The sequence below is a fragment of the Mesitornis unicolor genome, unplaced genomic scaffold (genome assembly GCF_000695765.1).
Source record: "Mesitornis unicolor isolate BGI_N332 unplaced genomic scaffold, ASM69576v1 scaffold9582, whole genome shotgun sequence".
Lineage (NCBI taxonomy): Eukaryota > Metazoa > Chordata > Aves > Mesitornithiformes > Mesitornithidae > Mesitornis > Mesitornis unicolor.
The window spans coordinates 1-26,811 of NW_010168484.1; the positions used below are offsets into that span (position 1 = coordinate 1).

The following is a 26,811-nucleotide window of genomic DNA, read 5'->3' on the forward strand; positions in this document are numbered from 1 at the left end:
AATAGCCCTATAATCTTCCCAAGTGGCCAGATTTGCACTTAACTGTTTATCTTTACCACTACATGTGTAGAACATAACCAAGACAAATAAATTCAGTGTTCGTAATGAAGTGTTCTGCAGTTATTTGTCAATTGTTTGGGGTTTTTTTGGTGTTTTTTTTTTTTTTGTTCGCTTCATTACCACTACAGTTACACTGCTGTAATCACAAATCTTGGTAGTTGCTAATTTGGAAGCTGATACTGCACATGTAAATGAATAGATTTCATCAAATTCTTTGTAAAAGATAAAAAATTTTACTGTATTTTCTGTGTGTTTTCTTTGACTGTTGAACTGCAGCATGCTACTTGAGAAGATAGAAGTTACCGCAGACATACTTTAATTTGTTGTTTTTACAGGTTCCAATATTCTGCTGGCCAGAATGGCAACTCGAAAAGCAAAACCAGATGGACAGTATCACTTAAAACCTGAAGAAGTGGATGATTTTATCAGAGGGCAACTCGTTACCAGTCTTCCAGGTACTCCTTTCTTTTAGAGGACATTTTGCCTCCTGATTTTCAGCTACGAACGTGTGTGCTGGATCAAACAAGATCAAATGCAAGCCTGTGGTTACGATCTCAAAAAAAAGAAAGATACACTGATTTCTGAAACTTTCTGAAATTTCTGAAAATAATCTCTGTGACTTTTTTTGTGTCTTTGAGAATAATTTTTTTAGTAATGAATTTTACAGATTTACAGATACACAGCACGATGTATGGAAGAAGCTCAGAGTTTAGTATGTTATGCAACCTTATATTCTTTAATAAAATTATTTAGATGGATCATTTCAAGTGAGTGCTAGCTTGCTGTATCATAATTAATGTAATAAAATTAGTAGCATCAGGTACTTAAGAGGTAGGATTTGCTTAGAATTGCAAACTGTTTTTTTGTGTAAGGATCTTTAGTCAATGGTATCTTTAGTCAATGGTATACTGCAAACTGTGACAGAATATGTTGATTCTTTTAGAGATAAACAGCAACTTTGTGAAATTCCAGCTTTTTTTTTTTGCTTAGTTGTGTGAGGAGATTATGATGACAGTTATGATGATTTATAATTTTCAATTATGACAGTACTAATAATTTTATGAACTGTTTGGTAGTTTCAGCCACATCTTACTGAGAGAAAGAATTTTGAACATAATGTTTCCGCAAGTTTTATGAAAATGACAGCATGACAGAGGAGAGTTGTCCAAATGAGTACATTCTTTGAGGGACAGGCAGGCAAACTTCAACTATTGTAAGTTTTGGCAGTAGTTCCTAGTCATCATCTGTATAGCCACAGTATATGTTTTTTTTCTTGCATTCCTTGATCAGATAGGAGAGAGAAGGGTATTTCAGTAAGGGAGACCTGGAAAGATTGAGTGAGATGCCTATGGACATAGGGAAGACCGAGGAGAAAGCTGGAGTTAGGAAAGAAGCATTATATATGTGTATAATGTTTCGTTGAGTGGAATTAATTTTTATGGTGTATATTTATTTATTTATTTGATACAATGTAGTATAGGTTTAAAACGTCAGCTTGTATTTGTTTGAAACCTGACTGGCTCTGAGCTGTGTATTGTTAAGAGAACCGATTGCTTTGTTGTTAGGAGTTGGCAGGACGATGGAATCTAAGCTGGCTTCTTTGGGAATTAAAAACTGCGGAGATCTGCAGTGTGCTTCTATGTCAAAACTGCAAAAAGAATTCGGTCCAAAAACAGGACAGATGCTCTACAGATTTTGTCGTGGTTTGGATGATCGACCTGTTCGTACAGAAAAAGAAAGAAAATCTGTTTCAGCAGAAATCAACTATGGAATAAGGTTTACACAGGTAAATTCAAACTTCTGCAGTGGCTTCTTTCAGCTGGAGAAGAAACTTCGCATATTCTGATTATTTTCACTTGTACTTTGATCTGTTAGAGTGCCATCTTAGCCACCAAATAGAAATGAGGAACGTGAAGAAGTAGGAGACCAAATAATAAAATGAGAGGAGAGACTGCAAAAGTATTGCACTGAAAATAAACTTGCACAAAATTAGCCGGCTATTCTGCATTCGTTACACAAGTCTGATACAGAAAAAGAGAATTGCAGTAGGTTTGTCAGCACCTAACATTCTCTTTTATTTAAATGATGAATGTTCAAATATCCCACAGTCTGAAACCATCACCAACTGCTCCAGTACAACATTTTTACCAGACTTTTTATAAATATTGTGGGGAGTGGAGTGTTGTTGACAAAACTCTATTAAAAAAAAAAAATCAGCTCTTTGTTAAGAACTTTAACATTTATAAAAATTAGTAAAAAATCAGGCTGGGAGAGACCTCATGATGTTGTGTAGGCCAGCCTTTTGGTCATAGCAGGGAAAGCTATGAGATCAGACCAGTTGCTCAGGACTTCATCCAGTCTGGTGTTAGAAACATCCAAGAACAAAGACTTCACAACTTCCTTAAGCTACTTGTTCCACTACTTGACTTTGCCTCATAGTGAAAAAGATTTTCCTTTTAAGACCTACACTCTTCATCTAGGTGTGTGCTTAAAGTTAAACTTGCAATTCTGTGTTGCAGTTTCTAAATAAATTTTTAAGACTTATGTCCAAAAGGACTTAGTATTTCCTACTCATTTTAGCGTTAAGATAAGAATCTACTATCTTGCGTAACTTCATCGACCTACAATGTAAAGAAAATGCTTGAAGTTAGTAAGACACTTGCCTGTGAGTCAGCTTGCTCTGTTCAATTTACGAAGTGTGGATTGCACTAACCCTTAGTGATTTACTTTCAGTATTTAAAAACTAGTAATTATCTAAACATGTTTCTGTTTTTCCACTTCAGCCTAAGGAAGCAGAAGCTTTCCTTCTGAGCCTCTCAGAAGAAATCCAACGTAGACTTGAAGCTGCTGGTATGAAGGGTAAACGATTGACCCTTAAAATTATGGTCAGGAAGGCTGGGGCACCAGTGGAGCCTGCAAAATACGGAGGTCATGGAATCTGTGATAATATTGCCAGGTAACTGTGCATGGAAAAAAAAATGGTCAGTAGTAGGCATGAGCACACTTCTGCAGGATGTTGAGCACCAGAACCTACAAGAAGACAGGACAGAAATTTTAAAGTGCTTAGTACCTTTTTGTCTACATGTCAAACCTGCACCAAAAACAGAAGTAGAATATTATTATCAAAAGTCCTCTGTGTTTGGTTTGTACGAACGTGGTCTTTTGGTCACCAGCATGCAATGTAGATGCCCCAGTGTTAAAAACCACGGCATACTGGGAGGAGAAAGAAGGAAGAGACTAAGGTATCCAAATCAGAAAGAGAGAATGTTTTTAACAGTCACCTTTGCTTTTTAGTTTCTTCAAAGAGAAAAACAGGGAAAAAAAAAATGTAAGAAGTTGAAAAGTTTTTTAATTTAGAAGAAACAATTCATGGTTTTCAGAGGAAGGAGTAGTGGGAAAGAAGGAATCTGACTTCACAAGTGCATTCTTGGTGTTTTGAAATTGCTTTCTTGAGAGAGTGTACTCTTGTGTGTCTTGTAAGTCTGCTACTTAAAAATTAGAGTGATATAGTGAAATGTTTTCAATGAATTATTGTGACTATCCATTTCTCTTGGTAGGGATGTACATTTTTTTTCCTTTTATTTCCTTTTTTACTTTAATAATCTGTAGTTTAATGTTACCTTTAGTTTGGTAACAGTCTCTTGAAGTACTAGCTAATAAATATCTTAGAAGTTTTAAAGGGTTTGTCTTCAAACAATAATACATATGTACATGCATATTGTTGGTATACTTCTCTCCAGCTTGCACAGTATTAGAGCTGATTTTCCCTTTGCAGTACTTGTAGAAGTCATAATGACATCCTGCACTATGACATCCATGCAGCAGCATTTTCATTTTTTTCAGTGACCAGCTGAGTTGAAATGTTCTGCTGCTGCAAACTGTTTCCTCTCCCTGAGCTGTGTAGTGTTACGTACTTGCCTTTTGCTTGAGAGGCTTTCTGCTGTTCCTTGACGGGTTGTTGATCACTTGCTGACTGTGACAGTTGGAGTCAATTCTCAAAGAAAATTGCCTTTGTACTTATAAGAAAGATGTCTGATCAGTACCGTTCTCCTTCAAGTCTAGGGCACGTGGGGACTAGGGTAGTACTTGAAGAGTTACTTGCTGCACAAGAGTGAGAGGCCATGTAGGATTCTGAAGACTGGGGCTAGCATCAAACACCATGGACTGCAGTTGTCTGTCTTAGTGCAGACAAGTTTCTTAGTGTCAAATCTGTCTTTCCTGTTGTTTCACCAGTAAGTCTGCAGAGAATTTTTTTGGTCCTAGAAGAGTACAGGCAATGAAGATCCGAAGTGGAGCTAAGAAAGTTGAATCTCAGAATTTCAAGGTCAGAGATTGTGCCCCATCTTTCAGCTGTTCAAGAAGGCAACTTGTTCTTGTCTCTTGACCTTCACAGTTATGTTTTTTCATGTACTTGTGAGTTCCTCATCAGAAATGTCTTTGTTTTCTTGTGGATCATTATCAGTGTAATAAAGTCTATTTCTGCTTGGTCTAACTGCAGCATTGTTAAGCTTATTGAGATGCTACTTGTGGTGGCTGCCCATCCCTGGTGAAATGGGATAACCCAGTTACTCTGCCTGGCTACTCAGTTGATACGTGACTGTCAAAGGAGTAGGACCTTCAACTTCCAGAAGCAGTCCTGTTATTCTTACCCATTATTTATTTCTGATTCTTCTTTGTTTCCCATTGTTCCGCTGGATGATGTTGGCTAAAGGTATTTTTATCTCAAGTTTATTTGTATGCTTGCACACTGAAAATGCAAGAATGAAATCTAAGCATAGAGCATCATGTAGTTATATGCCATTTCGTACCAGATTGTCTCAGAACCTTCTAAATACACGTTTATTGTTCAGGCAGACACTTCTGTGTCAAAGCAGTTGTTCCTTAAGTGAAGGCATGATCCTGGCTTTTGTGTGGGGGCTCATTTGGCATCTCTGAAGACAGGTATTTTCTACTTTTTCCTCCATCTCAGATTGCTGTAACAGATTAATCCCTCCTGAACTGGAAGGGTCATTTGCTCAGGGTTTCTGAGGGTGAGTGTGTTCTTTCAGTGGGTTAGAGCTGAACAGTAGGACTTGCATGCATAGTGTCTGTCTTGTACTTTTGACATACAATTCAGCTTTCACTATCAGAAGCTCATCATCTTTTGGGATTGGTATATCAAGAAGAAAATCCATCAGTCTATGTTTTTGTCTTCTGGCTATCCTGATTTCTTTGAGCTGAAGATTTACTCTTAACAGCCAAAGAACATATTTTTAGGATTGAGGGTGTGTTGAGATAGAGCTTTATTCCTCCTTTATTGGCAGCTAGTGCCAGTCTGCTTTCTCATGAACAGGTCAATGCTTTGGATCTCATTTCTGTGGTCAGATATGCTATTGTACACGTGCCCTGAAATTTCCCTAATTCATAGTCTTTATTAAGGCAAAATAAGAGGACACCCACAGATGCTGTTGTTCATACAGCTGAAGCAGTTCTGATGCCAGGATCTCATTTGACAGTGTCTTGTGTTTCTACTTCTGGCTTTACTGATGAATTTGGCAACCCCTATCAATCCAAATTATGCTATTTGGTGATATAGGAGCTGTATTACTGTCTTTGTTAGAGCATTTCTGTTCAGACCAGTGAAAGGCTTTTTTGCAGCAGCAGGGTAAACTCTGGAAGTTCCATCCAGGAAAATGGATTAGAATCTCAGGATGATGTTCCCTCCTGTGTGCTTTCCCTATGTACAGACCAGTTCCCACAGTTTGGGATTATTCACTGGAGCTGAAGGTGACCAGTTTCTCTCCTACTTCAGTTTAAGATTTTCTCTGTAGCTATAGCTCATTTCTTGCAGGTGAATGAGTTGCTATGCCTTTTCATCCTACAGGTCAAGATTCCCTAAAATGGTAATCATAGTCCTAAAAAAGATTCAGACTCACAGATGTGCTTAAAATCAAATCCTGCTTCTGAGATGTTAATGGTATTTTTACTGCATCATTGATATCAAGTTCTGATAGTACAGTATAGACCTTGGTAAAATATTCTTCTGAAATGGTGTGTACCTTTAGACCTGTCCTACATTTCCCCCTAATATTTATATGCATAGTTGCATTTTAATGGAGATACTCCAGCTCCTTTTTCTTAAAAATGATAACCTCTAAGGCTCAGGGAGGTCTTCATATGACAGCAGGAAGTTTTTTCCTTTTCATACTGGCAGAACCAGACCTTTCTGTAAATCACTTGGCTGTTCATGGTCATATCTGACAGATTCAGAAGTAAAGTAAAATTTAAGGAGACACCATCAAAGCGTTTAGTAAGTTGTCAGGATGGCACTCAGTCTGAACACCAAGGTGGAGCTTCTTTTTTGTCCATCAGAGTTAACTCCATCAGAGTTAAAACTGCATTGATTACCTCAGTGAAACAGTTTTACATCACTCCTGTAAGTTTGATCAGCCACCTAAATATCTGTCCTTATCTGTCTCAAATGTGCTGTTAGAGAATCCAGGACTACCAAGCACTACTAGTGCCCTGCCAAGCTCTCACATGGCAGTTTGTAAAACTCACAACCACAAAATTTTGTGAGAGAGTTGTTGCAGAAAATTGGCCATGGTGTAAGATGTGTATTTGGAATGCTGTTTAAAGTTAGTTACTTACCATTAACCCAAGTTCTTTGTTATTTGTAATCCACATGCACATGCATATATCTGCTTTTCCCTCAGAGTTCCTTCTGAAACTCTTGCTATAGAGATTTAACAATTGACAACTGAAATAATACTGAGCAAATTCTTTATGAAAAAATCTTGAGCGAAGGATAGTGCATGAGTGCATTACTATGAGTACTGTAAAGTGAAACATTTTCTTCTGGCTTCAGTAGAGGGCATGTATATGAATACATACTATATTTGAGAAATTAATGTGTGGACTGCACACTGAGAATGTTCAGTTAGTAAGTAATCTGCTTTGTTTTGTTTTGTTTTTCTTTTCCCCTGTAGAACATGCTTAGTTTTAATTACTCTTAAAATGAAACCATGGAACAAAAAAACAGCGTTCACTTTCTGTATGCCAAGAAATTATGATCTTTCTTTCTTGAGGTCCTCTTTGGACTAAACACAGAATTGTTATTGACATTAGGATTTGTGAAGCAGTTTCCTTTTTAACCGTACATTTTATTCTTTGTTAGGACTGTGACTCTAGACCATGCAACAGACAGTGCAAAAGTAATTGGGAAAGAAACTCTGAACATGTTTCACACAATGAAACTGAACATATCAGATATGCGAGGGGTGAGTTAATGGGAAAACTGAAATTTATTCTCTTTATCAACCTTCTTTGTTGTCTTTCATAAATTTTCCGTTCTCCAGGGTAGATGTAACCAAACAAGCAAAAGTGTGGATAATACAGAGCTTATGTAAATTAGGCTGTGCAATCATACTACGTTTTGTGTGTTTACCTTTGAAAAACATGGTTACAAAGCCATAAATGTAAAAAAAAAAAGGAAATTTCATTCTGGTATGAACTAACAACTTTAAGCAGCCTGAAGTAACAAAGTTAAGACTGTATCTTCTATAGTTTTGTTAGCACATGTAAATTTTATTTTGTCTTAGAATTTTCTGTAAACTTTCTGCACAGTTATTAGTTAAGTAACTAATACAAGTACTGCTTGTAATGTCAATCAGAGATACAGATCAGAGGAGTTTTTGCTCTAGAATACAAGTCTTAGAGCCAGAAAAATTATCACCCCATGGATTGGCCGTTGTTTGAAGGTGAATTGCTGGCTCTTTCAAATCATGATTTATTTTAGAACACTCTTGCTCATCTCAGTGGTTTTGTCACATTTCTCAATGTGAACCCGTAAGACTATTTCGGCATCAGACATTTGTTAACAATGGAGCACAGAGGCTTTCTAGAACAAACCTGCATTTATTGGTCATATAGATAGAATCGCACAATGGTTTGGGTTGGAAGGGACTTTGAAGATCATCCAGTCCAGCCCCCCCAGTTGCTCAAAGCCCCATCCAACCTGGCCTGAACACTTCCAGGGATGGGGCATTCACCACTTCCGTGGGATGTAGAAGGGAGGTTTTGATTCACAATATTGCCTTGCAAAGTCAACTCCATGACTTAGGTTTCTTCTTGGAGTTGAGGAAATATTTATCATCCTCTCCCTGTCTTTTTCTAGTTTCTTGTCTGTCTCCTTCGCTGTCTTTCCTGATTTCTGACATCATTCTGTTTCACTTGATTTCTTTAGCCCTTGTTTTAGAGGATTCTTCTTTAAAGTTAGTATCCCATGGGTGTTGCACATGTTGTTTTGCAAAACAGTGTACTACTTCTGACCAGGTGGCTCTGTTCAGTTCTGGAGGGGCCATTCAGTTCTAGATTATATGATGAAGTGCAGATATATCCAAGGTCCCTCAGTAGTATTCCTTTCAACTAAATTTTAATACATCCAATACCTCTATGTGTATATTGCAGCTAGTCCCTTTAAGCTTCGCTTAAAGTAAGGTAAGTCAAGCTTTCAAGTGTTCTTTTTCACACAGTATCTAGAAAAGGTCCTAAAGGGATACCCTTAGCTGTTTGTAACCACACTTGGGCAGATGAATCCACTCACTTGTCCTGTAGACTATTACAACACTTTAACTCAAACACTTGTCCTAAAAGGCCAACAAAAACAAGTCACAGCTGTTGTACAGCAGAGCAAACATCGTATTCCAAAGATTTCTTCTAAGTTCTAGAACTAAAATCTAGAAATATTTCAAAGCAAAAAGATAAAAGTGCAAAGAAAAACTTTTGACAATTATGTTTTAGTATCCCATTAATTGCAACTAAGAAACTGTTAACAAACAAAATCCTTGCTTTGCAACTGTAGAAGATGGCCTGGTGGAAATACATACCCTAGCTCCATCATGCCTACTGAGTCTTGTACAGGATTTTTTGTAAGTGTTGATATTTTTCTTAATAATTGTGGACGATTAGCAGTTAATTTGCACAATGTACCAGCATGTTCTTATTTAGACACAGTTTTTGAACCCCTCTTGATTTGGTATTAAAAAGTTAGCAAAAAAGCGAGGATGTCTTTCAAAATGAGGAACACCTCATCTGATAAAGACTACTTTCACCAGAGTACTGTCATCCGTTGAAACTTTGCGAGAACCATGTCTAGAAGTGAATCAATATTATTTTTCTCACCTGTAGACCAAATTGATGATTTTAGTACAATTTGCTCTCAGGAAAAACATTCATTTCTTGTACAGGTAGCCAGATTTAATACTAATCACTTCCTGGTCAGTAGTTCTATATTGTTAGTATCTAAGAAGTTTCATCATAAACACATTGTTTCATGACGCTGTTAACAGATATCAGAAAAGTAAAGATGGTATTACCTTTGTAATTTCTTAGTTGTTGGTCTGTGGTGAATAATCCTGGGATTTGTTTGGGATGATTTTAGTGGCACTTTATGTGTCTTTCAACATACTTTTATTTCTTCTCTCCTCCACCCACAAGAAGCAGCCAATTTCAGAGGAGGCAGTGCTATTATGAAAGAATTACAGATTTTTGGTTTTTTAAGCGTTATAAAATGAATCTATTAATGTTTTGGGTTTAGGTTGGAATTCAGGTACAGCAGTTAGTTCCCATCAGTAAAACCACTTCAGCTTGCTCGGCAGTACAGTCCGGACACCTACCTGGTGGATCGCATTCAGTTATTGATCTTTTTCATGTTCAGAAAGCAAAAAAGTGCTCAGAAGAAGAACATAAGGAAGGTCAGTAAGTTCTGTACTTTGCATGTGTGATAATGATCAGTTCTGAAGGACTCCAACATAGATTACCTTTTGGAATAGTTATTCAATATTATACAAGTACAAATTATTTAACATAAACTCTTTGAGAGTGGATTTTGCTGCTGCAAATGAAAATGCTACAAATAAAACTTTATCTAGAATTATTCCAATTATTTTAAAAAGTTAATCATAAGAAAGGATACTTTAAAATAGAAAGTGGTCTAATTATGCAGTATAGTGTATAAACTATTAAGCAAAGAAAACTAGAAATTAGCTTCACTGTATCTTGAATCTTCAGAGTGTTTTTAACTGTTAGGTGATCATTCTGTATTTTGTTTTCGTATGTGTAGTATTTGTGGCTGCTATGGACCTTGAAATATCTTCCGATTCAAGAACTTGCACTTTTCTTCCATCTCGTGGCACCCACCTCACGTCTGGTCTCAATTCTAACGTTAGCAACGCTGAGTCTGCTGTCAAATGGAACGGGGTACATTCTCCTATCAGCGTAAAATCCAGGCTTAATTTGAGTATTGAAGTTCCATCTGCTTCCCAGGTAAACTCTTGAGAATATAAAGCACCTGCAATATATTGTAATAACTTGTGATTTATTGTCTCATTTGGATAAAGCAAAAAAAGGTTAGATTACACTTTTTTAAAATAAAGAGCTCTACTAGGGTACAGTGCACAGTAAGAAACTGTTACTGATGCAAAACTATTTTGCCTTAATAAAAGGATTTTTACAGAGCAGACATTAGTAGACTAACTCAGAAAAGATTGTATTTTTTCAAATGAAAAAAAATTTATTTTTCAGTATAGTTTTTCCTTCCCATCACTTGCCAAAGGATTGGAATGGAGCAGGAATGGAAAAGATACTGAGGATGAATTATTAAAAAATTCTGCCTTCTGCCTTTCACAACCAAAAGCCCAGAGCCTAATTCTAAACAGCACAAAATAAGCTTGAGAAAATCTTCTGTCAGAGAAATGAGATGCATTTCATGGTCAATGCTCAGTGTTTATATGGTTACACTGTGATGCAGATTTGTAAATTCCCTTTTCTTTTGTTAGCTCTTAAAAGTTATTTCTGCTTAGCTTAATCACTGATGAGTGGCTCAAGAAGAATTTTGACAAGTACTTTGTGTCACTTTCATGAAGACAGAACTCCTAAATGTTTTCCATCCCTCTTTATGATAGCAGTATTCTTTGTCACAGATGCCAATAATGATAATCAGGTAGCCTTCTCCAGATAATTTCTGAAAGTCATGTATTCTATACCAGTCTTTAAATTATACTGTAAATCTGTCTTCAAGGTTTAGTCAGTGAGAAGAAACTGAACAGCAACTGGTCTTACACTGCCTCATACACTTTTACAATGGCTGTGCGCTAAGTGTCTGTCTATCTAAAAGAATGTAAAACTTGTATTTAGATTTAATTACTCATCTTCCTGTATTTTTTTCAATTTTTCTTCAATTAATATTGACATTAAGGTAACATTTTTACAGAATACCACCTTTAAGATGAGAGGAGGACAGTCTTCATTTAAGTCAAATATTTCTGTGGTGTTTGTTTTTTGTGCATTGTAACAAAGGAATAGCCTCCTTATTTCTACCCTAATTGTTATTCAAGGGAACATCTGCTATAAGGGTCTGCTATAAACAAGGTGCACTGAATTCTGTAGGTATCACAGGTACAAGCAGATTTACATGCTTTTCTGTAAAAATCTGTAATTTAAATCTGTAAAAGCATTTGTTGATGTTCTGTTAACAGCTTTACCAAATACTTAGACATTTTTAGAAGCCAGTTATCCATTTGGCAGAAAAGTGTTTTTTCCGTAATGCAATACTCAGACTAGCTCAGGACCTAAAAGCAACTTGACTGAGCAGTATGGAACTCTGTATACTCAGATTCTCCTATAAGGAGGAGTATGTATGAACAAGTCAAAAACAGAGTGGCTGTGCAATAGAGTTCCTAAAGCTTTGGTGGCCTTTTGACACAAGATACTTATCTTTCCTTCTGATTTAGAACCATTTTATGACATAGAATATAATACGGAATTTGGTACAGGGAAGGAGTAGCGAGAATTAGTCCCATACTGCTGTTTGTGTACTGTGTGCTAGGAAAGCAGCAGCAAGTTGTTTTACAACCAGAATTTCCAGAAAATGTTTATTACAGAGGTATATATGTTGTAAATTTGGAGTGAGGGAACACAAACAGAATGTAGAATGAGTAACTAAAGAGATTAACAATGCAGGCAGTGTTCATCAAAACCGCTCAGTCACCATAAGCCAAGTATCTTTTCATAGATAATTTGTAGTTCTTCTCTGTAAATCAAGAATCTGGTCATAAACTCCAAATTTTCTTCTTAAAGGTAAAAGATAAAGTTCTCTAACGCTGCTATGGAGTCTCATTTAGCAGCACGTAGAGACAAACATTGCCATTTATCTACATAGTTTTACTCCAATTTTACTTGTGAGAAAAATGATGTTGTAGATGTGCTTGTCAGCTACCTTCACCGTGTCACTTGCACAGCTGTCATTGTATACAACAACTTCTAGGTACTGAGGAGTTATTTCAGTTCTTTCAAGTCGATAGTTGATGGTAAGTACCAATTACTGCAAGCAAAACTTTGAATGTAAAGCTTATTGTCAAAATCTATGACAAGAGTCTGACAGTATGCAAACATACATGATACCATTGAAGTAAATTAGTTACATGTGTCCTAGAACTATATCAAGAAAGAAATTAATTGCTTACTGCTTTGTACAAGACGCCAATTTAGTATTCATATCAACATGTTGCCTAGATAATTTGCACTCAGAATTTGGGTCTCCTTGTCACTAGGTAGTTGTAGAGGAAACCTCATATGTGATTTCTGATGAGAACACTGAACATTGTGAAAAGATAAATCTAAGCATTCATATTTACTGAACTACTTCGTCTTAAACAACACTTTTACATTTTGGTGCTGTGGAGTGTAACTGTCAGGTTCCTAAGTATGTTTGCATGCACAGATTAAAATGATTGTTTTTCCTAAAATTCAAGAACTGCAGAACTAGTTTTTGAGTAAAATTTAATCTGTTATATATTCCTCAGAAAAATCCAAAAGCTTTTCTATATTTGCAGCTAGATAAGTCTGTGCTAGAAGCTCTGCCGCCTGATCTCCGAGAACAAGTAGAGCAAATATACACCATTCAGCAAGGAGAGAATTACGGAGATAGCAAGAAAGAGCAAATAAATGGATGTAACACTGCACTTCTGTCACAGCCAGTTGGAACAGTGCTTTTACAAATACCAGAGCTCCAAGAACCAAATACCAATACAGGAATTAATGTGATAGCCTTGCCAGCTTTCTCACAGGTAGGATATTTGCAGAGTATCGATAGATACATGTAGGGGATCAACTTTCCACCTATAGGAAGAGTTAACAGCTTTTTCTTGAAACAGCGTTACTAGAATGTGTGACTTGCCAAAATTAATTATGGTCCTTTAGTATCTTAAGAAGTCTGTGCTTTTAAATGTAACTTGATCTATCACAAACATAGCACGATAGTATTTATTAACAGTTTGTAATCATGAGTATGCGTATGTTTTTCCTGTTGGTTAATGTAAAACCTCTTAATTTACACTTGGCTTTGCAATCCAGTGTGTAAATAGCCTTTTTTCTGCATTGCAGCTGAGTTACACTGCACCATCAGTCTGAAGCAGTCCTAAAATCAGCTTAGCAAGTCACAGGAGACTCTTTCTGTTTAAGTGGATGTTTTGATGGTGTAAAGCTAACCTCTACTAGCTTGTGTTTGTTTCTGTCACATAGGAGAAAGGCAGACATGGCTAAAGATTGTGCGTATCTCCATAATTTTTAAATGAGCTTATATACAGCATGTCCAGGATGAGGAAAGTACAAAGTTGTTTCTCAAAATAGAGGCCTGAAAGGGGAGCAGTAATCATGCTTCTAATTATATTCCACTCTTTCACCCAAGATGGTGCTGAGCAAATGTAAGGTAAAAAATAAAATCAAAGATTGGATTACCCAGAGTTACAATATCTTGCATATGCATCTCTTAAAATAGAGCAGTATTTTTATTTTCCTGTTTGCTGTACCATTGCTCCATCACTGTTCTCAGAGTGATAACACCTAATCAGATTTACAGAGATACCTGTTGCTGTTTCTAAGACATAATGCTGCTTAGCTTACCAATTCAGAGAAAGTTAGATAAAATTTCCTGACTTGTTTACAGATAATAGTGGTTAATGCATAATTGTTATGTAGAAGATACATAGTCTGTTCTACTACTAAAATGTCTTCACCTTGGTTCAAGTTCATTGGTTCAAAAACAGTTGTGTCAGTTTTTATTCCTGAACTGCAAAGTTGGGTTTCCCCTATGGAGATACTTTGTGAATGGTGCATGGACTCTCCATACCCCAGCAGTTTGAAATAACAGCGTTACATTCATTCATAGGCAAGAGTTATCTTGAAGTTGTGTGTTAAATTATGCTGTACTTTAAATAAAGTAAACCCCTCCACACTTGTTTTACCACACAGTACTCTTTTTTTTTTTTCAGGGTAAATTTTAATTGCTTGTTACTTTCTATAAGAATTACATTTAGTTTGTGTTTATGCTTTATCTGTGAATTAATTAGATAGTTGAAACTGATTGGATTTTTTTGTAACGACATTATTTCTTGAAATTGTCTGAGAAATACCTATGTGCACACTCAAATGCACTGGTTTTCCTGTCTCTTATCTCCTAATGCATTTTGTGACTCTGTTACTTGATCCAAAAATGTTGCCTTAGCAGAGCAGCCTTTTTGTTTGAAGATGTAGTTCAAGAATAATTTGCTACTTCCTGTTTATTTGTCAGGGATATCCATACTATCTCTTTTAGAATGCCTTATGCTTGAACTCCAAATTTGCTCCTGAAAATCATTCAGCTTTCTTTATTGGCAAAAAGAGAACTAAGATTTAAACTTTTCATTTTCTGAGTTAGCTACAAGTTTAAATAGGGTTGAATAACTTCCTTAGACTTGGAGAGAAGAAAAAAGCTAAAACCCATTCATTAATATAGGAGATTTTTCTTCTATGTTAAAGTCAAACATGAACTTAATTCAAAAATTGTCTAAATATAGTTTGACACAACTTTTTTATTGACAAAGTCTTTGTGGGTGTGTATATTGTATAAGTGCACACAAACACTTAAGATTAATTTCTTTTCAAGTGATGCAGTGAACTAAGTAGTAATAGATTTCAAGTACAGAAATACTGCAAATGAGTACTTCAGTTACATCAACTCAGCAAATGTGAATGATGCCCTGCCATCATTTTATAGCTTAATTAGGTTTGTTTTTCAACCCTTCATTTCTTTTGTCTGAACTGTGTTTTTATGACCAGGTGCCAAATTAATTTGCTGATAGTGATTTATTCATTAGTAACCATGTGGAAAATGTCCTTTGTTGGGTAAGGTTCTCCCGTAAAAAGAGTCCAGTTAGGTTGTGTTCATTTCCATCAGCTGCCGAGGTAATCTTAACATTTAGAAGAGCTGTGTATCTCTGTAGCAGCTGAATCCTGTAAAAGCATAGGATGCAAGAAATAAAGACTGCAGATGTTTAGAAATTAATTACATTTATAGTAGTGGAGTTAATTACTGGTGGCAAATTTGCACCTCATCCCTACATTGTCTTAACTTGGTATAGATTCCTTCTAAGGAAATTTATACAGCACATCAAAAATACTGATAGCTGTTTGCTGAGGTAATACATGGGTTTATAAAATCATGGTTATCCATAATGTGAATGTGATACAGGTATGTGAAAACAATGTTAGGAAACACTGACTATACAGTGAATTATCTGAAACTCCAATTACTTAGTGTAGAATTCATATGAACTTGACTGATGGCTCTTCTGACTGAGTTTTTACATGTTACACTTTCAGAGGGCAGTGATAGAGGGAATAACCAACACACATCCAGTTCACTGTACTGCATTATTTCTGCATGAATTATTAAATGTTGTGCACAAAAAACAGTATTAATTCAGGGCTTCCCAAATTCATGACTTTTGAATGCCTAACCAGAGAACACTACCCTTTTTTAAATAGTTTTACTAAATACCATTTATATTTAAAAAATAAGTCTCTGGACTTAATTTGCTACATTCCAGTACAATGCTTTGTCCTGCTCAATGTATGGAGTAATTGGGGTCAGAGTTGTTCCCATTTCCTCCTTTAATTAGTGCCTATTTTGTGTGGGGAAAAAATTTGTGTTGGCACATGGAGTTCTAAGAATGGAAAAAATACTGTGCTAAATTGAGGAGTTTTACCTGTGAGAACATGTTCATGTTTGTGACCTATATAATTTAGACATCATATGTGTGAATAGCACAGCCTACCTTCCTGACACAACATATATATTTTGGTATTAAAAAAAAACAAAAACGAAAGACCAAAATCTGTATTGAAAATAAGAAGTAACTTTTAATATGTATGTATACTGACATGTAATAAACAGTATCTCAGATAAGGGGAGAAATCATGTTGTGCCCGTAGTAATAGTGGTTTTGAGTAATTTTTTTTGTTTGTGCATGTCTCTGAGTTTTAACGCTGAAATGAAGGGCATTGTCCCACTGGGCAGATTTAATCCTCTAAATGATAAGTTTGCTTTTTTGAATTAGATTTTGTAGATTATGAGTGGAAAACACAGTCTGGTAATATTGGGAAACTCAAACTACAGGACTAGTCTGTCACTAGTTTGTTACTTCAGCCACACAGTTGTTACAGTCACAAGAAAATTCTGGCCGATTAAAGTAGGCATTTGTTTCAGCTGTAGAGCTAAAACAGCACTTTGACTGATCAAGGTAATTAAAGTGGGTTGGTGATTATGTAGTTAGAATAGGTATTTGTTTAAACTACAAAATTAAGAAAAAGTTTGCAAGATATGTTTGTATAAGCACTAGAGAAGGCACGTACCATGCTCAAGAGAAGAATTAGACAACAGCATGAGGGTTAATAGCTGTGGTCAGACCACCATAAGAATAGGCCGAAACTTTTTTTTTGTCAAAATTATAGGGGTAGTCCAATGTCTTATGTGGCGTGATAGTGAGGAACCAATCAAGGTGGGGGGCAGAGTAAAAGGTGATCATCTTATGCGTGCTTGTATGATTTTGCTTTGTTAAAAATGTATAAATAGGCTGTGAAAATGCATGGGTGTCGGAGCACAATTAGAGGAGCTACCCTTTGTGCCTCCCCAGCACTGGGAATAAAGAAGTGCCTGCTGATCTGCAACTGCATAGATAAGTTTTTCTCGTCGTGATTGCGACCCCATCAACACAGTGAGGGAAAATAACCAATAATAGATGAAATTTTATTTTGTCCGTATGAATGGCTGTGGCAATTGGCAACAAACAATTTCCTGCCTAGAATTCAAGCCCCTAAGACAGTTGGAAGGGGCTGTGTTTTTATCAGTCAAACAAGGGGTGGAGAACTATGAGAGAGAGAAATTAAAATCTTTGATGCGAGTTCAAAATACGAGGTAGCTGGACTTGCATTTCCTGTCCTTAAAGAAGTGATACTCTTTCCGTGAGTATTTTGTTTGAGGAGCATAGCAGCTTCCGCAAAACAGAAGTACTGAAAGGAAGAACAGAAGTCTGCCTGTCACAGCGTTTGAGTTTGGAAATTTGAAGGAGTATTCTCCGAGTTATTAGGCTTAATCGTGCTATTAATGCAGCTGTGCTGTATATCAGTATGTGAATAAAGATAGTGAAGTATGAAGTAGGTGAATAAAGATAGTCCCATAAATAGTCATTTTATAAAATAATAAATGTAGAGTAATCTTGAAAGGAAAATTTTATGGTTTTTACAAGCTAAAGTACATGAAGAAAATATGAAACACATGTTACAGTGTTTCAGTTATATCTCATTTATTTTTTGCTTGGCATAAAATGTAAATGCCTTTCTCATGTGAGTGATCTCGAGTTAAAAAAGCGGTGTTGCTCATTGGTAAAATAATCAAATGAATCTTTTGTTTCTGTTCAGGTGGACCCTGAGGTTTTTGCTGCGCTACCTGCTGAGTTGCAGGCAGAGCTGAAAGATGCATATGATCAAAGACAAAAGCAAACAGAGCAGCAACCTGCTAACACTTCTGGTGAGGATATATAGTTGTACATTAGTTTTGTATAGAAGTTATTTACTATTTGAAGAGATTTATGCAACCCTAAGTAACGAACTGGAAAATATAACCAAAGCTTCTGTGAAGATTCTGTGTTAAATCGAGTTTCGCTGTTTAGTTTTGACAGGCTGTCAGTTACAGCCAGCTGTGGTCTCAGTTTGCAAACAGATGCCTAGCTTTACTTAAATGGGTAATTAATTCGATTCATTGGGACTGTGGCACTAAACTTACCCATGTCCATATGTTTGCAGAATGGAATCTAAAGTTGATATGTCTTGTGATTTAACGTATTGCATCTTCAGTACCTAAGTAAGTTAAGCTACGTTCAGGTAACATTCTCATGGTTCCTTGAAACCCATAGGACTGGTACAGGTTTCAGGCAACTGGAGATACGATGCATCTCACCGTGTGTCTAATAGTCATGTGTTTTACTCTGAGCTGATCACCCAGGTCTCCTCTTTATAATTAGTAGAAATAAGGTTAATTCCCCATGAATGTGCTTTGTCTTAAATAGGTTGGAAATGTCATTGGATTCATTGGCACTTAAATACTGCATTATTATAATTAAACCTTGATTTCACAGTCTGTGTAGTGAAGCAGATGTTAGTATGATGGAATGAGAGTGATTTCCTTGGTAAACTTTGATAAAAGCAGTTTGGGGGGCTTTCAGCTGCTGGTTTTACTGATAACCGCTGGTGGGAAGTCATGGCAGGTATCTAGATGGGACAGTGCTCTGACTGAGGCAAAGCAGTTTGTCCAATAGGCTTCAGATTTCACCAGCTGCTCATATTCAAGCACTGAAATGCTTGATATTAAAAGGCTTATGAATAGTTGAGTATCCTCTGAGTACACTAATGTGCTTTTGAAATACTTTAAACGTTGCCCGTATCTGGAACGGCGTGTGAGTGTTAAAATCGCTTTATCTAGGTTATGTTCTCCCAATTGACCCATGGGTTTTTATTGAAAATACAGAGTCCTCCTTTCAGTGGAAAAGTAAATGTATCGACTGTGTTTTTCAGTGTCAAAAAATCCTTTCCTACACCTGAAGCATGCAACAATGAAAAATAAGAAAAAAATCAGGAAAAAAAGTCCAGTCAGTCCTGTAAAAAAGGTTCAGAGTCCTCTGAAAAACAAACTCGTTGGTAGCCCTGCAAAAAACGTGCCGACTACATCTGGAAGCCCCCAGAAGCTGATAGACGGTTTCTTGAAACAAGAAGGAACAGCTGCTCAGGTAATTTTAACACTGATGCTTTTGGTAACGCTATGTCCATTTCTTTAGGCTTAGTCCACGTTCACAAATGCAACTTGTTTTCTTTACTGGATTCTTTACTAGACATTGATCTATGTATTTATGGGATATTACCGTATTTGTCAGACTGAGTGGTATCAACTTTTATGTTTGGCACAGCCGGAAGCAGTTCCATCAACTTCAGATTCTTCGGGCTCATTGGCTCTGCAGACTGAACAGCCTGGTTCTTTCAGGCCACAAGCACCCAACCTCGCTGGAGCTGTTGAATTCAATGATGTGAAGACATTGTTGAAAGAGTGGATTACAACGATTTCAGGTACGGGATGTCACACTGGTGGTTATCTTGCAAGCATCACAAGGAGAAGTACCGTTTTCGCAGGCTTTTCGTACTTTTTGTCCTTCCTTTCACTGGTGGCTTTTCGCAGTAATCTTGACATCTTACTGCCTTGCACTCATGGAGTAACTTGATTCTTCCCACTCAGTTGTTATTTCATGGTTTTGCCAGCTTCTATTTCTTGCTTCATGTCAGGAAAAATCTACCTGCTCTGTCTTCAACCCATTTCTCAGGCCTTTGTCTTATGCCTTGATGGTACTTGGATGGGAGATTTTCCTTACTTTGTCCAACATGTTACCACCGCTAGGATGAAACCTATTAAAAGGGAATTCCTTTCTTATAAAGATGTCATCATAAGGCACAGGAATGCAGGGTTTTTTTCAAAATAACTGCTGGAAAGAATTCTAGAATAAAGTAGTGAAGTGTACCAAGCATTGCTAAAAAAAAGTGCAACACCATTGCTGAGTTGTGATTTGACTTTTAACATCATGTTCAACAATCAGCAGTGCCTTAATATCTTGGGAAATCCCGTCTGTGAGCTGCTTTGTATCCTGGACATTACTCTTGTCCTACGAGTTTCAAAATGGCCATTCCATTCTAGATCTCTATTTCTTTCCCTTTGGTTAATGTTAGCTTGGCTGTCATTTGTTCTTAACGAAGAAAATGAAAGGTTTACGAGACAGATACTTCAGGACCTTGCAGTCCTTTTATGTGGACAACTTCTGGTGTTGGGAGGAGGTGTGGGAATACAGCAATTGACAGATTGGCCCCGATGCACTAACAGTGCAGGATTTCTTTCTATTATATTCCAATTATTCTGTGACTATATTCTAAGTATACTTAGAGAAAACATCTCTCTCTTCTTTTTTTTTCTTCTTTTATTACAGATCCTATGGAAGAAGACATTCTGCAGGTTGTGAAGTATTGTACTGATCTAATAGAAGAAAAAGATTTGGAAAAGTTAGATCTGGTTGTTAAGTACATGAAAAGGTAGCTTATTTATTAGTACTCATGACGTTTGTACTGGTTTTCTTAGCACTTAAGCACTAAATGCTTTAATGTGAGGCCACAAGCCTCACAAGACAATCTGTTGATGAGTGTAAATACTTTTTTCCCCCGAAAGTCACGGGTTGGGGGGGCAGAAGTTGGGCAGATAAAATAGGTTATTTGTATTAATAGTAATATTTAATAGTGTTTGCTACAGTCTTTTGTTTCCAGACAAAGGATATAGGTTTTGTCAGCACTGTCTCTTCATCCCATCTTCATTCATTTTTCATGTACCCATAGATCTTCCCTTTGTTTCATCTGATTTCAGTTCTCCTGCTGTATCCAGGTCCTGTCTCACCTCTCCAACCTATAAAATCCATGTTTATTACTTAGTTCTTATGCTCCTATTACTCTTCCCATGAGTCAGGAGGCCCAGGTTCCATTTTTGACTGGCTTCCTAACTATGGAGCTCAGCTTTCTGTGGCTTAGATCTGGAATGTATTTATGTCAGAGGATCAACCAGCACCCAAAAGACTACAGCAGTGCAAAAACTTTGCTATGCTTTTCTATTATGGGATGTCTTTAGGCCTCAAAAAACCCAAAACATGCAGTGCAGTGAACTGCACTGCAGTAAATTCTGTAAATTCTTTCTCAAACTCTTCAGAGAGCGTCATGTCCCAGTGCTGGTCCCTGGAGGTGAGATTTGCACTGGTGGCAGTGCGCCTCTCCAGAGCCTGATAACAAGCATAGGACGAGGAATCAGAACTTGGCTGATGCACAGTTTGTCCGTGTGATGCTGGTGTAAGAGGAGAAACCCCCTGCTCTCCTGTGACAGTGATTTAGAAGGGGCTTTTGAGAGTACAGAGCTGCTTTGTTTTCCTTGGGCATTTCCATTATTTATTTCTGGTAGCAGCTGAACGATAGAGGTAACTCAGCTTTCTGTGGCCCTCCATTATTTGCGTTTTTAGTAATTAATACAATACAGTTCCCCCAAAACCTATTATTTCAATGTCTTAATCACCCTTGGTGTTCGTTGGAAGAAAAAAGTAGCATGAATGTCTTGGGATGAGGAAGGAAAGATGAGGATCCTGAAGCTTGCCATTTCTGCTGCCTCGGTGTGAGGCTGGTAGAAGGTCACCCCTTTAATTGCAGCCTTACAACCTCTGCAAAACGCTAACATTTACAAGTTGGTGTGACACCGTTCACATCGGAAGTTTCACCAATGAATGGCAGAGGAGTCTGTGGTCCCTGGAACGGGAACCAGCAGGTCCAGGGAGGTGATTATCCCCCCGTACTTGGCACTGGTGAGGCCGCACCTCGAGTACTGTGTTCAGTTCTGGGCCCCTCACTATAAGAAGGATGTTGAGATTCTGGAGCGGGTTCAGAGAAGAGCCACAAGGATGGTGAGGGGTCTGGAGAACAAGCCTTATGAGGAGCGGCTGAGGGAACTGGGGTTGTTTAGCCTGGAGAAGAGAAGGCTGAGGGGAGACCTCATCACCACCTACAACTACCTAAAGGGAGGTTGTAGAGAGGTGGGTGCTGGTCTTTTCTCCCAGGTGATGGAGGACAGAACAAGGGGAAACGGCACCAAGCTGTGCCAAGGGAGGTTCAGGTTAGAGGTAAGGAGGAAGTTCTTTACTGAGAGGGTTGTCAGAAGCTGGAACAGGCTGCCCAGGGAGGTGGTGGAGTCACCATCCCTGGATGTGTTTAAAGAGTGGGTAGATGAGGTACTTAAGGATATGGTTTAGTGGGTATACAGGAACGGTTGGACGTGATGATCTCGGAGGTCTTTTCCAACCGAGCGATTCTGTGATTCTGTGATTAGATACAACTTCATGTACTTGAAGAGAGAGGCTTCCCCAAGATTGAATCATAATACCATTTGTTGTGAGCTGTTGTGATTTTGTTTTCCAGTATGAAGACCAAAACTTACTGGAAAAAAGAACTGGTTCTGTAATGGTAATTTTCCCCCTCTTCTTCTTTTCCCCTTCAGGTTAATGCAGTCATCGGTGGAATCAGTTTGGAATATGGCATTCGACTTCATTCTTGACAACGTTCAGGTAGTTTTACAACAAACTTACGGAAGCACACTAAAAGTTACCTGAACTTGTAGTAAAGAGCTTGATGAGAGCCTGGTGCTCTCTGCTAGCTGTGCCATAAGTGCTTGTGAGGTATTTGCAAAGTGCATGATAGTAATGCCCTGAGTTTTTATAATTTCAGATTTCTTTTTAAACAACGAAGTGTTTTGTACATTTCTTTTCAGAAAGTGCCAAATTTGTCAGTATTGCATGTAAATAATTGTGTTAAAATTCTTTTATTGTAGTATAGAATCTATTTACAAAATGTTTGTTTATAAAGTTTTATGGATTTTTACAGTGAAGTGTTTACAGTTGTTTAATAAAGAACTGTATGTATATTTTGGTACTGATTCTATTTTGTGATGCCTCAGTTTGAATATAGCTCACCCCTTTTCTTAAAGCTGCAGCTTTGGTTCATTGCACACAGTTTTACAGTGAAACTGCCTCATCACCTGTAGGAGACGGCTGAGTGTTCACTTGGCTGCTTTCTGCTGCTTCTCCACAGACTTTACTACAGATTTTAAGCCAAGGGAAGAATGCTCAGTTTCATCCTTCAAAGGCAGAAACCAGCGTGGCCCAGCCACTCCCAAAGCACACAGGGGGCGCTGAAGGGTAGTCGCCCTCTGAGCGCTGGTATTTGGGTGTGCTGTCACCTCTGGAGAGGTGTGCTGCTGGAGGAAACCAAATGGAGATCTTTTAAGTTAGCCAGAGGAAGCACTGTAAAGGAGCTGGGGAGGAGCTGACATGGAGCACTGCTGAAGCCCTTGTCAGTCCTCTGCATTGCCCCTAGGTAGGTAGCTCCAGGATAGAGCTATGCTCCACTCTTAATATATGATCCTTCTCCCCAGCCTGTGACATGCATTTCCTCTATGCAAGGTAACAAAATCGGTTTGTAGGGGGGTAGCAGCAGTCTTTCAAATGTGGGCATATACCTGAAATGAGGAGCCCTATCTGTTTATGTCTGTGGTGGGGAGGGCTATGCTTGGACAGTATAGAGTTTGTGTTTCGGGTAAGTTCGCTTTTTACAGCTGTACCCCAGCCTCCTCTAGCGGTTTGTGGGCCAGGATGTTGAAGCAAGGCTGTTCAGGTGTGTGAAGAAAACCCACGTGGTAAGAAAAATATTTTCGTTTTCTGCAGAAGTGACTTGGGGTGTGGAAGGAAAATCAGAAGTACTGCACCCCCATAATCCTGGGTGGATGTGGACCCACCTGACTCTAGGGTTGAAAGCTGGAATGCAAACTGGAGCTAGTCCTGGAGCAGGATTTGCACCGCCAGCTCAGGTGGAAGCATCTCCAGTACCGCAGGGTCACAGGTGCTGTGCTCAGATGAGCGGCAGCTAGCAGTGCAGCTGGGGCAGGGAGTGCTCTGCAGTCACTTCGCTGGCTGCAGCACAGGTCACTGCAGTGACAGCACGGTTTAGCTGTAGGGTGTGCCCTAGGCTTTCCTCGTAATGCACACTGGGAGAGGGTCCAACCTGGCCCTTTCTGCACCAAGCTGAGGGATGAGGGGGATGGCAGTAGGTGTTGCTTCCCTTGACTTCAGTAAGGCTTTTCAAGGGATCTCCTGCAACATCCTCCTGGACGAGGTGATGCAGTACAGTTGGAGACAGCCATGTGGATTGAGAACTACCTGGGCACAGCCATCAGTGGCACCAAGTGCTGTTAAAAGCCAGTCCCAAGTGGTGTAACCCCACAGTCAGCACCAGCTCCAGTCCTGTTCAACATCTTCATTAATGGCTTAGATGACGGGGCAGAGTGCAGCCTGGGCATGCCTGCTGATGACACAAGATTGGCTGCTATGACAGAGGGCTGTGCTGTGTCTAAAAAGACCAGTAGGCTGGAGAAGTGGGCTGGTGTGACCCTCGTGAAGTTCAACAAGCAGTTTTGCACCCAGGGAGGAATCACCCCAGGCACTGGGAGCCAGTGTCTCTGCAGCTAAAGTGCCATGGGGTGGTGGAGCTCAGCTTGAGCAAACACTTCCTCACAGTAAAGGCAGCCAGCAGCCTCCCAGGCTGCATAAGGAGCATCACCAGCAGGTCCATGGAGATTCTTCCCTTCTGCTCAGCGCTGGTGAGAAACACCTGGAGCAGAGTTTTGGGCTCCCCAGTACAAAAGGGACGTGGACATACAGAACACCATCAATGCAGAGCCAAAAAATAAATTGCTTAATGGGTGCAGCTGCTCTCATAATACAGGGCAATGCTGAGAGAGCTGGGCCTGTCCAGCCTGGAGAAGGTTGGGAATTTTACCCATGTCTGTAAATGCCCAATGGAGGAATATGGAAGATGTAGACACTCTTCTGTGGTTTGAAGTGAAAGAGCATGAGGCAGTGGGCACACGGATACAAAACATTCCTCTTACACACCATCCCACTCACCCACCCTGGAGCAGTTTGTCCACAGGGGCTGTGCATCCTCCATCAGTAGCACCACTCAAAACCCAACCAGAGTCCTGCACAACCTGCTCCAAGTGCCCCACCCTAAGCACAGCAGGAGTTTGGACTTCAGTACCTGCAGGAGCTCCCTTCCAAACTCAACCAGTCTGGGACAAGGTGGGTGTTCCAGCTTGCGTTAGCTCGGTGTCTTACCTGTCTGTGCCTGCATCTATTTGCAGATAGATACAGACCTACAGCCAGGGACCTTACCTGCATCAAGTTGTCTGGGTTTCCACTAGTTCCTGGTTTGGGTCTTTCAGAGCCCCTTCAGCTGCTGCAGTTGAAGCTGCCTTTTTTTATTATTATTCTCCATTTAAGAAAACTGGCTTGCACTTCCCATTTGAGGAAACTATCAGGAACACATCAAGACCACAACATTTGAGACTTGGGTTCTTAAGTTCAGAAACTTTTATTAGTGTAGCTGTCATGATTGCATAGTTTGCAAAAGAAAATGGTAACAATTAAATGCAGTTTCCTCGCCATGATCATTCCGTTCTAAAACACTGATACACCCAGTGGTGTGAATTTGAACCACGCACCAGCCATACTGAAAAGGTCCTGTTCAATGGCGAGCTTAACATCTAACAAACAAAAATAAATTCTGGTAAATTCCACTGCCAAAGGAGGCGAGTTATTAAACGTTCCTTCGTAACAGAGCCTGCGCAATCCCAGTTATAAAATGCAGATATTTCCAACAACAAAAAAATAATCTAAGTGACAGAAGAAATCCGATCAAACAGCACATTGCAATTTAGATTCTTGTCAATATTTTAAATGCTAAAAATCTCAGCTACATGAAAGATCACTGCCAGTTTTGTTTCAGCTTGTGCTTTTGAAAAGTGTTCATTCAGTTCCTCTCACCGTGAGCTGTCGGTTACCAGGAGACTGCCTGATGAGATGTGCCAAGCTGTCACCCTAAGCAGGGAACCACAGGGGAAGGAAGGGTAGGAAGATGCTGGGACCGCAGACTGACTGCAGGTCATCACACCCAATGTTAACCCAACACCTTTTGAGTTGGTGCAGTCCTGCAGTGGCAGATGACTCGGCAGCTCTGATGCAGCTCCCAGAGTTGCCACTTGCTTGCAGTCAATCATCCTTCAGGCGCTTAGCACAACGGAGCAGCAGCTGGAGAAGAGCTGCCACCTCTTAGGAGGACTTGCTAGACACCTGGCCTGCAAGTCTAGTGCTTCAGGAACACAGTAAGGGCCACAAACCACTGAGACCACCACCACCAGAACAGCCTGTGCCTCCATTCCTCTGGCAAGCCACCAGCTGGCATTTCCACATCTGTCACAGCCCACAGAATGAAACTGGTTATGGAAGCAGACTGTGAAACAAAAGGGCTACTCCGTACGTCCATCTCCTTTATTTGCGGCTCTGCATTATAACGATTACAGGTTGACTTTCATGAACTGTACAAGCAGTAAGAGGCGGCCAACTATGCTTTACATCGTTTCACACAAAGCAAATACAGAAATATCCAACTGCCTAATTTTCTATTTAAAAAAATTTCTATAGGCACAAAGCAGAAGAATGTTGGAAAACAGAGTCAAGGGAAGAGGTGTGCATAAATAAAGAAGTATTTCTTACATCAAAAATGTCCCAAGAATCACAAAGTCTGCAGAAGCTTGGTTAATCAAATACTGCAGTACTGATCTCATCAGTATAAAAGTGAAAGAGCTTTAGTTCTGTAATAAAAATTCAATTTATTTTATTTTATTTTATTTTGAAGAGAGGGAAGGAAGGAGCGTGGAGGGATAGA

General features: G+C 38.8%; 1 protein-coding gene across 1 annotated transcript; it reads left to right on the plus strand.

Moving 5' to 3' along the window:
• Positions 1–395: 395 nt before the first annotated feature.
• Positions 396–22,954, plus strand: REV1 (REV1, polymerase (DNA directed); the record flags this gene model as incomplete). Its single annotated transcript, XM_010179030.1, has 12 exons — positions 396–515; positions 1,626–1,846; positions 2,844–3,016; positions 7,217–7,319; positions 9,638–9,794; positions 10,163–10,365; positions 12,933–13,166; positions 17,836–17,944; positions 18,988–19,199; positions 19,377–19,533; positions 20,439–20,541; positions 22,532–22,954. Coding segments are annotated over 12 exons (1,904 nt in total), but the record flags the coding sequence as incomplete, so codon positions are not given.
• Positions 22,955–26,811: the final 3,857 nt, after the last annotated feature.